Genomic DNA, 12,902 nt, shown 5'->3' on the forward strand with positions numbered 1-12,902 from the left:
TGAGGTCATTAGGATGAGCTCTAATCCAATGTGACCGGTGTCCTTATAAAATGGGGAAGTTTGGACACAAACTCACGCAAACAGGGAGACTGTCACGTGGAGATGAAGGCTGAGATGGGGCGACGTGTCTACAGGCCAAGGAGTGTCAGAGACGGCCAGCACACCACGAGAAGTCAGAGAGGGAGAAACAGACTCACCCTCATGGCTCTCAGAAGGAACTGGCGTTGCCAACACCTTCGTCCCAAAGTGCTAGACCAGAGCTGCAAGACAATTCATTTTGAAATTTACAGATACCCTGGCCAACAAACATGACAAGCATCTATGTATACTCATCCACCCCCTCCTTTTTTTTTTTTAACCTAAGTGACAGCATAGGTAATACATTACTTAGTATATCGCTGGTTTTCACTTAACTATGTCTTGGAAATTGTCCCATGTGCTGATTCTTCTCCAGTCGTCCGTCTCCCGTTCCCTGAGCCTGCTCCTCCATGCTGCTCTGTGCCCTAGATGCAATCTGTGTGCACTGCAACACCTGCGATCACGCCCCCAGCTTCCCGTTGGTTCGGCCAAGGGGAGGCTCCAGCAGGAAACTGCAGTTGGGAAGAGAAAGAGGGGACAGGGTATTTATCCCCGACACACATACACTTGTGGTTTCACACTGTATCTCTCTATAGCTCTAGTCCTTAAAGTACGTCCCTCTCCCACAGCTCCTGGCCTCACTGAGATCCAGGGATGACATGCCAAGCTCTGCCCTTCAGCCCCAGGGGTGGTGATAGCTCCCCACTGTTGCCGGGTCCTGGGGTTTGGCCATCCTTTGTTGGTTCCTTAACCCTTCCTGTATACATTTTCTACAGCTGCTGTCTCAGATGACCACAAATTAGATGGCATCACAATGCAAAGTTATTCTCTCACAGTTCTGGAGGTCGGAAGCCCCCAACTACCAGCAGGGCCTTGCTTCCTCCAAAACCTCTAGGGGAGAAGCCTTTCTTACTTCTTCCAGCTTCTGGTGGCTCCAGGTCTTCCTTGACTTACGACTGCATCACTCCAGGTTCTACATCTGCCTACAGATGGTGTTCTCTGTATCCTTTCAAAGGACGTTTGTCATTGGATTTAGGGTCTACCAGGATAATTCAGGATGATCTCATTTTGAGATCCTTAAGTACATTTGCAAAGACCCTTGATATGGTTCGGCTGAGTCCCCACCCAAACCTCATCTTGAATTGTAGCTCCCATAACCCCCACGTGTTGTGGGAGGGACCCAGTGGGAGATAATTGAATCCTGGGAGTGGTTTCCCCCATACTGTTTTGGTGGTTGTGAATAAGTCTCATGAGATGTGATGGTGTTCTAAGAAGAAACCCCTTTCGCTTGGTTCCCATTCTGTCTTTGCCTGCTGCCACGTGAGACATCCCTTGCTCTTCCTCCATGATTGTGAGGCCTCCCTAGTCATGTGACACTGTGAGTGCATTAAATCTCTTTCCTTTATAAATTACCCAGTCTTGGGTATGTCTTTATTTAGCAGCATGAGAACAAACTAATACAACCCTTTTTGCAAATAAAGTCACATTCACAGCTTCCAGGGGTCAGGATGTCCCCAGTGTGTGTGTTGGGAGAGGGGAATCGTTCATTCCATTACACTGCCCACACTTTTGTAAATAGCTTCTTGTCTAGATATTCTTTAGTTAAATCCTTTTGAGTATACATCTGTGTCCTGCTGACTGATGCATTTCCTTCAGAAACATTTACAGCTACATACCTACCTCTTTTTAACAACTGCATAGAATTCTCTTGAATGGACAGACCTTAATTTACAATTAGCTTTTTTTTTTTTTCTTTTTTTAGACAGAGTCTCACTCTGTCACCAGGTGCCAGGCTGGAGTGCAGTGGCGCGATCCATCTCGGCTCACCGCAACCTCCGCCTCCCAGGTTCAAGCAATTCTCCTGCCCCAGCCTCCCGAATAGCTGGGACTACAGGCACGTGCCACCACACCCAGCTAGTTTTTGTATTTTTTAGTAGAGACGGGGTTGGGGGGAGTCCACCATGTTGGTCAGGATGGTCTCAATCTCTTGACCTTGTGATCTGCCCGCCTCGGCCTCCCAAAGTGCTGAGATTACAGGTGTGAGCCACCGCGCCAGGCCCACTTGCCCCATTTCTACGAGGGAGGCAAGGGTCCCTAATCTTGCCAGCTTTCTCAAGGCAGTCCTAGGGCTCCATAATGAAAATAAAATAGGAAAAAGGCGAGAACGCGATTGCCCCGTTTGCGTGACCCTCAACACCAAGCGGACTCGGCACCATCCCACGCGGATATTGGGAACCCACGCCCCCTGCCGCCTTCGCCGCTGCACGGGCGTCTCCAGGATCCGTCCTAGACCCTGCGACTGCGCAGAATGCAAGCGCCAGGCCCGCCCCTTGTGGCGTGTGACTTCCCTTAGTAGCTCTGGCTTAACCACGCCTACTTCCGGATGGGGGCTGGCCGAGGTCTCAGCCACATGACTGTGTTCCGGCTCGGCAATGATGGCGGCGCCCAGGGCGGTAGCGTGAAGGTTGTTGGTGGAAGCACTGTCCAGTCGTGTTGGAATTAAAACAGTGGGGACCCTGCGCCATGTCGCGACTGATTGTGAAGAACCTCCCAAATGGGGTGAGTGCAGAGGCAGGACTTGGGACTCTGAAATGAGACCATCTGGGAACTGTGTGGGAGGGAAGAGATGCCTGGAGAGAATCGAAGAATTTTGGGGCAGGACTCCGGGCGAGTTCTGAACTCAAAGTGGGCAGGATTATCCGCATTTGATCCCTGAGAAAGAGGAATAGTGACTGCTTACGGTTTCAAAGCCGGTTGTTTGGTACCTGACTCCTAACCCAACTCTTCCCAGGGAGGTGACAACTCCCACCTTGTGGCGAATGCCCTGCTCCCACAACCTCCTTCATTCGATCACTGTTTTTTAGTTGTTGACTCGGGACATGGTCCGACATTGTATTTATATTCCTCTTCTAGTCAGGAGACTGTTGGGGAAGACATGAGGAGTATTAATCTGCGTACCTTCTTTCCAATTCCCACTTCCATCCTTAGGGCAGGTGGGAATACTGAGTGGGTAAAGGGGCTTTACAGCATTTATCCAGTAAGTGGGGAGTGGTGACCCAGCTGTACTTTTTTGTTTCCCTAGAGCCAAGCACAGAACCCGGCGCGTGGTAGGCAAAATAGGTGAATGCACGTGATATTAGATGATTAGATTCAGTGGACTCGAATGGATCATCTTTTTTTCGCGCGCGCGCGAAGGTTTTTTTTTTTTCTTTTTCTTTTTCTTTTTCTTTTTAAGACATAGTCTTACTCTGTCGCCCAGGCTGGAGTGCAGTAGCGGTCTCGGCAATCCCGGCTCATTGCAACCTCCACCTCCCAGGTTCAAGCAATTCTCCTGTCTCAACCTCCTGAGTAGCTGGGACTACAGGCACGCACCACCACGCCCGACTAATTTTTGTATTTTTATTAGAGACATGTGGTTTCACATGTTGGCCAGGCTGGTCTGAAACTCCTGATCTCAGGTGATCAGCCTGCCTTGGCTTCCCAAAGTGCTGGGATTACAGGTGTGAGCCACCGCCCCGGCCCCTATTTCAGTTTTAATGTTGTGGGGTTTTTTCCTTTCCTTTTTTTTCTTTTCTTCTTTGCCAGGTGGGAAAGACTTGTGACACACAGTTTTCAAAATTCAAACACTATAGTAGTGTGTAACATGAGTAGCAACGTCTGCTCTGTCCTACCTTCCTCTCTATCCAGGAGAAACCATCTTCATTGATTTGTTTTTAGGACTCCCCGACATGTATCTCTGTATCTTCAAGGAGTGTGCTCTCCTCCTTTTCACCTGCCTGCCCCAGTGACTATTTGCTAGGCCTTGACTATGAAAAATGAGGAATTTAGATCATCTGTTCCTCCCTCCAGTGTCTGTAATGTTCTTGTTTTTAATTCTCCTGTCATTATCTCTGAGTAGTATACTTAAAAATACCTATTACTGCTCCGTCCATCGGGTTAGGCAGTGTGTCTTGATGCCTTGATTTCTGGGCTGAGGATTTTTAGCATGGCTGCACTTCCTTTCCCTCCCAAATTCAGCTTTGTTGTGCTTCATGGTGTAGTTGCCTCTCTTATCACTGTTTGTCTTATCTCATGAATGAAAGAATTACAAAACAAGGGCAGTTGCAGCTGACGCTTTGAGAGTTCACTATGTGTCAGGTGCTTTAGGTAAAGCAACTCATTCAATCTTCATATCCCTGTGAGGTAAGTTTTATTTTTACACCCATTTTAAAGGTAAACCAAAATACAGTGAGGTACAGGGATTTGCCTGAGGTCACACTGGTGCAATTTATAGAGCAGGTATTGAATTGAGCAGTCTTTTTCTAGAATTTGCATGCCTCACTGCTACACCTGACTCTCTCTTAGCATGATTGCCTGCACTGGTCTTAATTATTTTTTCAACAAATATTTAGTAGTGAGTACTTGTCATATTGCCAGCACTGTAGATAGAGGTGGATAAATCTTGGTCCTTATTTTTGATGGGACTTGAAGGCTAGTGGAAAAGACAGGCACCAGATCATTATGGCGCATGGTGCAGGGTTTGAACTGGGTGCTGCGGGAGCACAGCGAGGTTGCTTACCTTGCTCATCTAAGGCATCTAGGAAAGGCCTCTTGGAGTAGGAGATGGTTGAATGGAGAATGAGGAGTTGGCCAGGGCCTGTTTTGGGAAATGTCACCCACAGGGGACAACCAAAACCTCCGAGGTAAGAAGGCTGTGAGGACTTTGCCAAGATGTGGTGCTGAAGAGGTTGGTGAGGGGCAGATCTTGAAGAGTCGCATGTTTTCCTTTAGGTGCTTGTCCTTGAGACTCGGGTCCTAGAAAGTCACCAAAAGGTTTTTGGCAAAGGAATGATGGATTCAGACTTGAGTCAGGTCTCTCCCAGGCACTGAGGATTTAAATTCACTGTCTTTTATATTTCTACATTGAGTCACAAACCTGGATTCTGTAGGCCCTGGGCAGATCATTCATCCCTTATGAGTTTCATTTTCTTCTCTATAAAATGTGGATAAAAATTCCTAACTTGCAGAGTTTTGATGAGATCAGTTAGTAAGAAGCTACCTCAGAAAATGTCTTCTGGCTGGCCTGCCAAGGCCTCTAGCTTCTTTCATTTTCAAACTTGTTTTGGCTGTTTGTGGGGCAACTCCACGACTACACACACAAATCACCCAGTATCTGCTTAGAAAACTGAGGTGTGTGGGTAGCCTGGCTGCAGTGAAGATGGCAAGGAGCCAGGAGCCTGTTTTCCACAGTATGGGGCTTCTTGACCTAATTATAGTAATATTAGCATGTTAGTTTTTTAGTGCAGCTATAGCAAATTAGCACAAACTTGGTGGCTTAAACAATCCAAATGTATTACCTTACAGTTTTGCAGGTCAGAAATCCTAAAATCAAGCCTTTGGGAGGTCTGCAGTCCTTCTGGAGGCTCTGTGGGAGTATCTGTCCCTTTGCCTTTTTTCACCTTCTAGAGACACCTGCCTTCCTTTGGCTGATAGCTGTGTACTCCATTTTTGGAGCCAATAGCACAGCATCTTCCAATCTCTCTGTGTTTCCATCTCCTCTGACCTTCCTGCCTCCCTCTTCTCTGACCTTCCTGCCTCCCTCTCATAAGGACCCTTTAGGTTAAACATTAGACCTGGCTGTATAACCCAGATCATCTCTCTGTCTCCACATCAGTCACATCTGCCAAGTCTCTTTTGCCATGTAAGGTAACATGTCCACAGGTTCCAAGGGATTCAGATGTGGGCACCTTTTGGGGGGCTTCTTTAGCAAAGGTTTATATAGCTTACCATGTCTATTCATTCATTCACCTATTCCAACAGGTATCTATTAGGTATCTACTGTGTAGAAGACATAATACTGCTTCTATAATTGGTCTTATAGGAGCCTCATAGAGTAGGAAGATGTCATTTGCAGCCATATGAGTTTTGATTTCCACATCAGTGAGTGTTTAAGGGACTTTCTCAAGGCCACACAGCCCATGCTAGGGTCAGAGATGGAACCTATTTCTAACTAGAAAAGCACACTCTGCCGCTCTTCATCTAAGGCCACCCTTAGAGAATCTCGTGGCCTCAGGTTTCCAGCCCATTTTGTCCCCTTGCTCTGGGGACTTTCCAGTTCATCTCTCATTCCTCTCTGTCCTAGATGAAAGAGGAGCGTTTCAGGCAGCTGTTCGCTGCCTTCGGCACACTGACGGACTGCAGCCTGAAGTTCACCAAAGATGGCAAGTTCCGCAAGTTTGGCTTTATTGGCTTCAAGACAGAGGAAGAGGCCCAAAAGGCACTGAAGCACTTTAACAAGAGCTTTATTGACACATCCCGGATCACAGTGAGTGGGCGGGAGTCTCACCCTTACCTGCCTGTGAAATGGGACGTTGCTTGATCTTTCACTCAACACTCGAGTTCAAAGACTGTCCCCCTTCACTTCGTGATGTCTTTGGTCTTCTTCCTCACTAATTCACACACTTTCGTGTGCAAGAGAACCACCGGAGAGCTTGTTATAACAGTTTCCTGGGGCCGTCCCCAGAGAATCTGATTCAGTGCGTGGAGGCAGAACCTAAGAATTCACACATCCAACAGGTTCTCAGATGATGCCCATGCTGCTGGTCTGCGGCCCACACCTTGAGAGCCACAGCTCTACCTCATCCGTTCACTCCTGCATTTAGCAAGCACTTAATGCTGCAGGGAATTTAGAGAAAAAGGTGATGCCTCAGCCCCTGTCCTCCTGGAGCCAGCTACCTCTGGGCAGGCAGGGGGCTGACAGGTCAGCATGCCGCTTTGGCTGAGTGTCATCTATGCTATGATAGCGTTAGCCCCAGGGACCGTGGGAGAACAAAGCTCTCTAGCCTGGCCAGGGAGGAGTCAGGAAAGCTTCCTGGAGGAGGGGGCTCCACTCAGGTCACTCAGGTGTATTTAGTGACTTTGTAAAAACATCTCTAATGCTTTATTGAGAAGGAAAAAACATGATAGATAAATCCATGTATGTCTGGTGTGATCCCATGTAGACACAATCGTATTCATCCATACATGTATGATAAATGCATAAAAGGCCATAAGATAGGATTTGTACCAAATCATTCCTTTTTATAATAGGCATTGGAGTAAAGTTTTTTTTAACTTTGATAGTACTTTTGTATAATATTCAAATTTTGTACCACGAGCACATGTCATTCTTATAGAAATAACAAACCTATTTTGAAAGCGTGCACAAGAGATTGTAACTGGCCAGGTGGGTTCTTCATGCCTGTGACACCAGCACTTTGGGAGGCTGAGGTGGGAGGATCACTTGAGGCCAGGAATTCAAGACCAACCTGTGCAACAGAGTGAGACCATGTCTTTACAAAAATAAAAAAATTAGCTGGTCATGATGACTTGTGCCTAGAATCCTAGCTCTTCAGAAGGCTGAGACAAGAGGATCACTTGAGCCCAAGAGTTTGAGGCTGCAGTCAGCTATGATCATGCCGCTGCAGTCCAGCCTGCATAATGCAATGAGATTGTGTGTCTTAAAAACAAATGAGATTGCAACCAGCTGGCAGCTCCTTCCCCTGGGGGCAGTGGTTAACTGTGGCTGGGCGTGGCTTGTGGTGGTGGATGCCCCAATAACCAGCGCTCTCAAAGCCCTTTCACAGAAACGTATTGGAGGTTTTCGGGCTGGAACGGTTATCATCGGCTTAGGCCGGGTCTCCAGTCCTCTTCCATGCCTCCACTGGTCACCCCATTGTCCCTATCACTCTCGAATTGTTCTCTGGAGCCCGATGAGCTCACCTTATTATAATTATCCCAGGGCAGTGTGGGGTAACCCTGGTAGCTGCTGCCGCACATTGCCCTGCCCAGACCCTGGTTGAGTGCTTGGCCCAAATTATCTCATGCCATCTTCATGCCTCCCTGTAGAGTGGATGGTTAGGAACTCAGGTTGCAGAGCCCAGAGACTCCCCGAGTTCCAGTCTTCACTCTGTCACTTACTACCTGGGTAACCCAGGGCAGTTGACTTCCTGGTGCTTCAAATTGTTGATCTGAATTGTAGAAAGTCCTAGCTGTCACTGATGTGAGAGGCCTCAGTGTGTCAGTACTTGCACAGCACTTTAGACAGCACCTGGCATGTGGAATTCCTCAGTAAGTGGCAGTTATTATCTTTACGGTATTACAGACTCATAGTGATAGACCGGTAGAGTGTTACGTTCTATACTTGGAGGAGAAGAAAGCCCAGGCTGAGGGGTGAGGTGTAATCTACTTCAGCAAACTCAGCTAGGAAGTGCCAGTTGTCTCAAATGCCCAAGCTCCCAGGTGCTGAAGGACAGCACCCAACCTGGGTGCCGTGGCAGGTGCTAAAATCACTCTTTCCCACACAGGTGGAGTTCTGCAAGTCGTTCGGGGACCCGACAAAACCCAGAGCCTGGAGCAAACATGCCAAGAAGCCAAGCCAGCCCAAGCAGCCTCCAAAAGACTCTGCTACTCCAGAAATTAAGAAAGTATGTAAAGGATCACTCTAGCCTCTGTCCCCAGTTCCAGCAGGGTAGTCACTCCCTTTTGGTTCCCAAAGATGGGCCTTCCACGGGCAATGCAGTTCTGTTTCCTAGCTCCCTTCATCTGTGTGACCCTCACCCTTTATGCCTTCTGTTTTCAGGACGAGAAAAAGAAAAAGGTGGCGGGTCAATTGGAGAAGGTAAGAGTCTGTCCTCTTGCCCAGGAAGGAGGGAGGGCAGCAGGTGGAAGACGGTGGGGCTGGGAAAGGGAAGAGGCTGGAGAGGGTAGAGGCTGGAGAGGGTAGGGGCTGGGAGATGGTGGAGGCTGGAGAGGGTAAAGGCTAGAGAGGATGGAGTCTGGGAGAGGGAGAAGGCTGCAGAGGGTAGAGACTGGGAAAGGGAAGAGGATGGAGAGGATAGAGACTGGGAAAGGGAAGAGGCTGGAAGGGTAGAGGCTGGAGAGGGAAGAGGCTAGAGGAGGTGGAGGCTGGGAGAGGGAAGAGGCTAGAGTAGGTGGAGGCTGGGAGAGGGAAGAGGTTGGAGGGGGTAGACGCTAGAGAGGGTGGAGGCCAGCCCTGGCGGGCAGAGAGCTGTGCCTCTGATCTCTCCCCTGGCCTTGTCTCCATGGCCTCTTAGTTTTGTCTGGTGAGGAGTCAGCTCTGCCTTCCTCAGAACTGACGGTGCTGAACCTCAGGGTCCTCTAGAGAATGGGGGAAGTGAGGAATCTTCTTGCCCTCTTTAAGAGTCAGAAAAGTCAAGCCCCACCTGAGCCTTCTCTGCCTCTTCTCCCTTTTTCCTGTGTCCCTGCTGCCTGGGTTCTGGTGCCACCAGCTGAAGGAGGATACAGAATTCCAGGAGTTTCTGTCAGTTCATCAGAAGCGGGTGCAGGCAGCCACTTGGGCGAACGATGGCCTGGATGCTGAGCCCTCGAGAGGGAAGAGCAAGCCTGCCAGCGACTACCTGAACTTCGACTCCGATTCCGGGCAGGAGAGTGAGGAGGAGGGAGCCGGGGAGGACCTGGAAGGTGAGGGCCTGTGGATGGTGTGCTCCATGTGCACGGGCCTGTGCTTGCCACTGGGCTAGCGGGCACCAGGGGCCCCTCTGTGCCAGATGCTAGGAGTCAGGTGAGCCCTCGAGCTCTCCAGTGGGGTGATGATCCCTCTGCAGGTGCATCTGCCTTCACTGATCCTAGCTATGTATTCAGTCAGTCAGTCACTCAGGAAATACTTCTTGAGCACCTGCTATCTGCCAGCCATGCTTCAGGCATTGGGATTATGTTGATAAGCAAAAGACGGAAGAGTCCCTGCCCCCATGGAGCTGCGATTACAGCTGGGGAGAGAAACAATAAAAAATAAGTCCACTGTTGGGCGTATGATAGGATGATGAGTGCTACAGAGACAATGCGGGAAAGGGGCACAGGAGAGTCAGCAGGGAAGGTGAGGGACTGAGCCTTTATCCTCCGAAGGGGTTTATGGTGTAGGGGGAGGCCTGGTGGGCAAGGAAGCAATTGCAACACAGGAGGATACAGGTGGAAGGTTGGGAGTTGTTTTGGGTGTAAAGGTGAGAGGATGCGCATTTAGTGCAGTTACACCTGGTAACGTTTCTGCTGCGCTAAGTTCACATCTGAGGAACTCAGGAGACTTAGTGGGACACAGTAGGGGAGGGGAGAGAAAAGGGCTTCCAGGCAAGGGAACAGCACCGCGAAGACACAGAGGAAAGGGAAGTATGTGGGCTTGAGGGGCTCGAGGTGGGTGGGGTTGTCTGGAGCAGGAGGCGACAGTGGAAGAAGCCCGCACAGCCAGCCCTGATGAGGAGCTTGGGTTTCACAATGTGTGGCACAGAGAATATCAAAGCTGCGGTAGCTTCACCCCATTTGGCATTGCTAATCAGAGCACGTATGGGGGATGCTGGCCACAGGGGCCAGGGACAGGGTGGGTGTGGTGCCTCAGGCCTCCCACTAGGAGGACCATCTGCCATTTGCTGCCTCCAAACTCTGGTTTACTCATAGCTATCACTGATCCTAGCCTCCCTGTTTTTCCAGAAGAGGCAAACCTCGAATGGAAGGCAGCTGTGCAGAAGGAGCTGTCGGACATGGACTACCTGAAGTCCAAGATGGTGAAGGCCGGGTCATCCTCTTCCTCAGAGGAAGAGGAAAGTGAAGATGAAGCCGTGCACTGTGATGAAGGGAGCGAGGTCGAGGAAGAGGGTTCCTCCACCACCCCAGCCCTGCAGGAAAGAGACGGCAAGGGCGTAGGCCAAGAGCAAGGAATGCCAGCTGGGAAAAAGAGGCCACCAGAGGCCAGAGCCGAGGTGCGTGTGTATCCCGCGGGTGCTGAGGGAGGAGGTCCGCTCTCTGCTTGCCCGTGGTCCCCGCAGCTCCTCTGTTAGGAGAGTGGAATGTGGAGGAAAGACGCAGCTCTGCAGTCCGAAGGCGCCTTCTGATCTCGGCCCTGCTGTTTGCTTCCCATGTGTCCTTTCTTCATTTCTTTTCTGTTTGTTTGTTTTTGTCACAGAGTCTCGCTCTGTCACCCATGCTCCATGCTGGAGTGCGTGGTGCGATCTCAGCTCACTGCAACCTTTGCCTCCCAGGTTCAAGTGATTGTCTGCCTCAGCCTCCTGAGTAACTGGGATTATAGTCATGTGCCACCATGCCCAGCTAATTTTTCTGTATTTTTAGTCGAGGTGGGATTTTGCCATGTTGGCCAGACTGATCTCGAGCTCCTGGCTTCAAGTGATCCACCTGCCCCAGCCTCCTCGATTGTGGGAATTACAGGTGTAAGCTACTGCACCTGGCCCCAGCCCTGAGTTTTCAAATGAGGTGAAAGCAGGCTTTATCCTCCTCTTTTCTTTCCTCTTTTCCTTTTCTTCTTCCTCCCTCCTTTTATTTTCTGTCTCTTCTAGTTATGCACCCTGTCCTTTCCCCGCCCCCCCAAAAAATGTATATTTCAGAGAGGTGGTAGAGTGTGGAGAAGTCAGAATTATGAGCTCAAATCCTAGTTACAAAATTTAGTAGCTGTTGGACCTTGGCTGAGATACTTTACTTCCTTCAGCCTCTAAGTTTTGTCTATAAAAAGACGCTCACGGTGGCACTGCTCCCCGCCTCCAGTTTCTGACCCTGTGCCTAAGTATATGCTGGAATTCTGGAATCTTCAGATTTCAGGAAGCAAACCCTTTGGAATGCAATACCCCCAGCAGGCTCACCCCCCTCTACCTACCTTCTTACTAAATACGGAGGATGAAAGGCAGCACCCCATCATCAAGCGCAGTCACATTTCTGCAGTGCAGCCAGAAAAGACCGCTTGCGCTGCATGGATCAGCATAAGCTATAAATGGGCTCACATCCACTCAGGGCAGGCTTTGCTAGGAAGTGCATTCAAGTCAGGGCAGGTTTTGTTGCCATGAAAGTTACCAGAAACGTAGGTTTTTCAGAGCTGTTTGGATTCTGGAATTGTGGGAAAAAAAGATCCTGAACCCATAGTCTTCATGGGATTGTTGTAAAGATTTAGTAGGTCAGTGGCATCTGTAAAGTACTTAGCTCAGCGTCTGGCACTGATAGCCCTAAATAGTGACACTGACATCCCTGTTCTTCAGGGCTCCTTCCCATTCCTAGCCCCCTTGTGGCCCCAGGGCCCCTGTCTGAGTGCCCATAGCTTGCCAGGCTGTGGTTCCAGCGCTCATCTCAGGGGCACACGGAGACTTGGCATCACATAGGCCACACCTCTGGCCAGACTCTATCCACAGTAGGCATTGGTTGTTCCCAGCCTCCAGCTCCCCCTGGCAGCAGGTACCTTCTCTGGCACTGAAATGTCCCAGTGAATATTAAATAATATTGAATTGCCCAAAAGTAGGACGACTACTAAATTATTCACTTCCGTAGGCCTACTCAGTCCCCTAACTTTGGACATGGGAGTTATATTCAATATGTGCAGCTGTATGAAGGGTCATTGTGGCCACTTCTGTTTGTTTTTCTGATCACTCAGACAGAAAAACCAGCAAACCAGAAGGAACCCACCACCTGCCACACCGTGAAGCTGCGGGGAGCCCCGTTCAACGTCACAGAGGTATGTGCTGAGAACGAGGGTGGGGAGGCCAGGAGCCTTTGGTGCATGGGGGTGTCAGAGTCATTGAGAACATGAGCTAGGAGGAATTAGGGGCCAACAAGGCTGAGAAATAAGATCTCTGGCATTGTCAGGGTCAGGAAACAGAAATGGCTACACCAAGACAGAGTTCTGGTTTCACGCGCGCCAGGGTGGGCACACACTCTGTTAAAGAAAAGGGTAGGGGGGTCAGCCAGTAAATATTTAAGGTTTTGTGATCAACACAGTCTCTCTTGTGACCACTCGCCCTGTTCTTATAGCAAGGAAGCAGTCTCAGAAAGTAGGTACA

The 12,902-nt window shown here is 49.6% G+C and overlaps 1 protein-coding gene across 1 annotated transcript in view; it reads left to right on the plus strand.

The window, feature by feature from the left end:
• Nucleotides 1-2,492: 2,492 nt before the first annotated feature.
• RBM19 (RNA binding motif protein 19) overlaps nucleotides 2,493-12,902 on the plus strand; it is a 141,106-nt gene continuing 130,696 nt past the window's right edge. The window contains exons 1-7 of the mRNA XM_012469014.2: nucleotides 2,493-2,637; nucleotides 6,200-6,382; nucleotides 8,403-8,522; nucleotides 8,678-8,716; nucleotides 9,348-9,540; nucleotides 10,558-10,826; nucleotides 12,497-12,577. Of these exons, the coding sequence (XP_012324437.2) occupies nucleotides 2,602-2,637; nucleotides 6,200-6,382; nucleotides 8,403-8,522; nucleotides 8,678-8,716; nucleotides 9,348-9,540; nucleotides 10,558-10,826; nucleotides 12,497-12,577 (921 nt within the window). The 5' untranslated portion in view covers nucleotides 2,493-2,601. The remainder of the gene's footprint in view (nucleotides 2,638-6,199; nucleotides 6,383-8,402; nucleotides 8,523-8,677; nucleotides 8,717-9,347; nucleotides 9,541-10,557; nucleotides 10,827-12,496; nucleotides 12,578-12,902) is intronic.

The sequence above is a fragment of the Aotus nancymaae genome, unplaced genomic scaffold, assembly GCF_030222135.1.
Source record: "Aotus nancymaae isolate 86718 unplaced genomic scaffold, 86718_ANA_hifiasm-v0.15.2.pri h1tg000021l, whole genome shotgun sequence".
NCBI lineage: Eukaryota > Metazoa > Chordata > Mammalia > Primates > Aotidae > Aotus > Aotus nancymaae.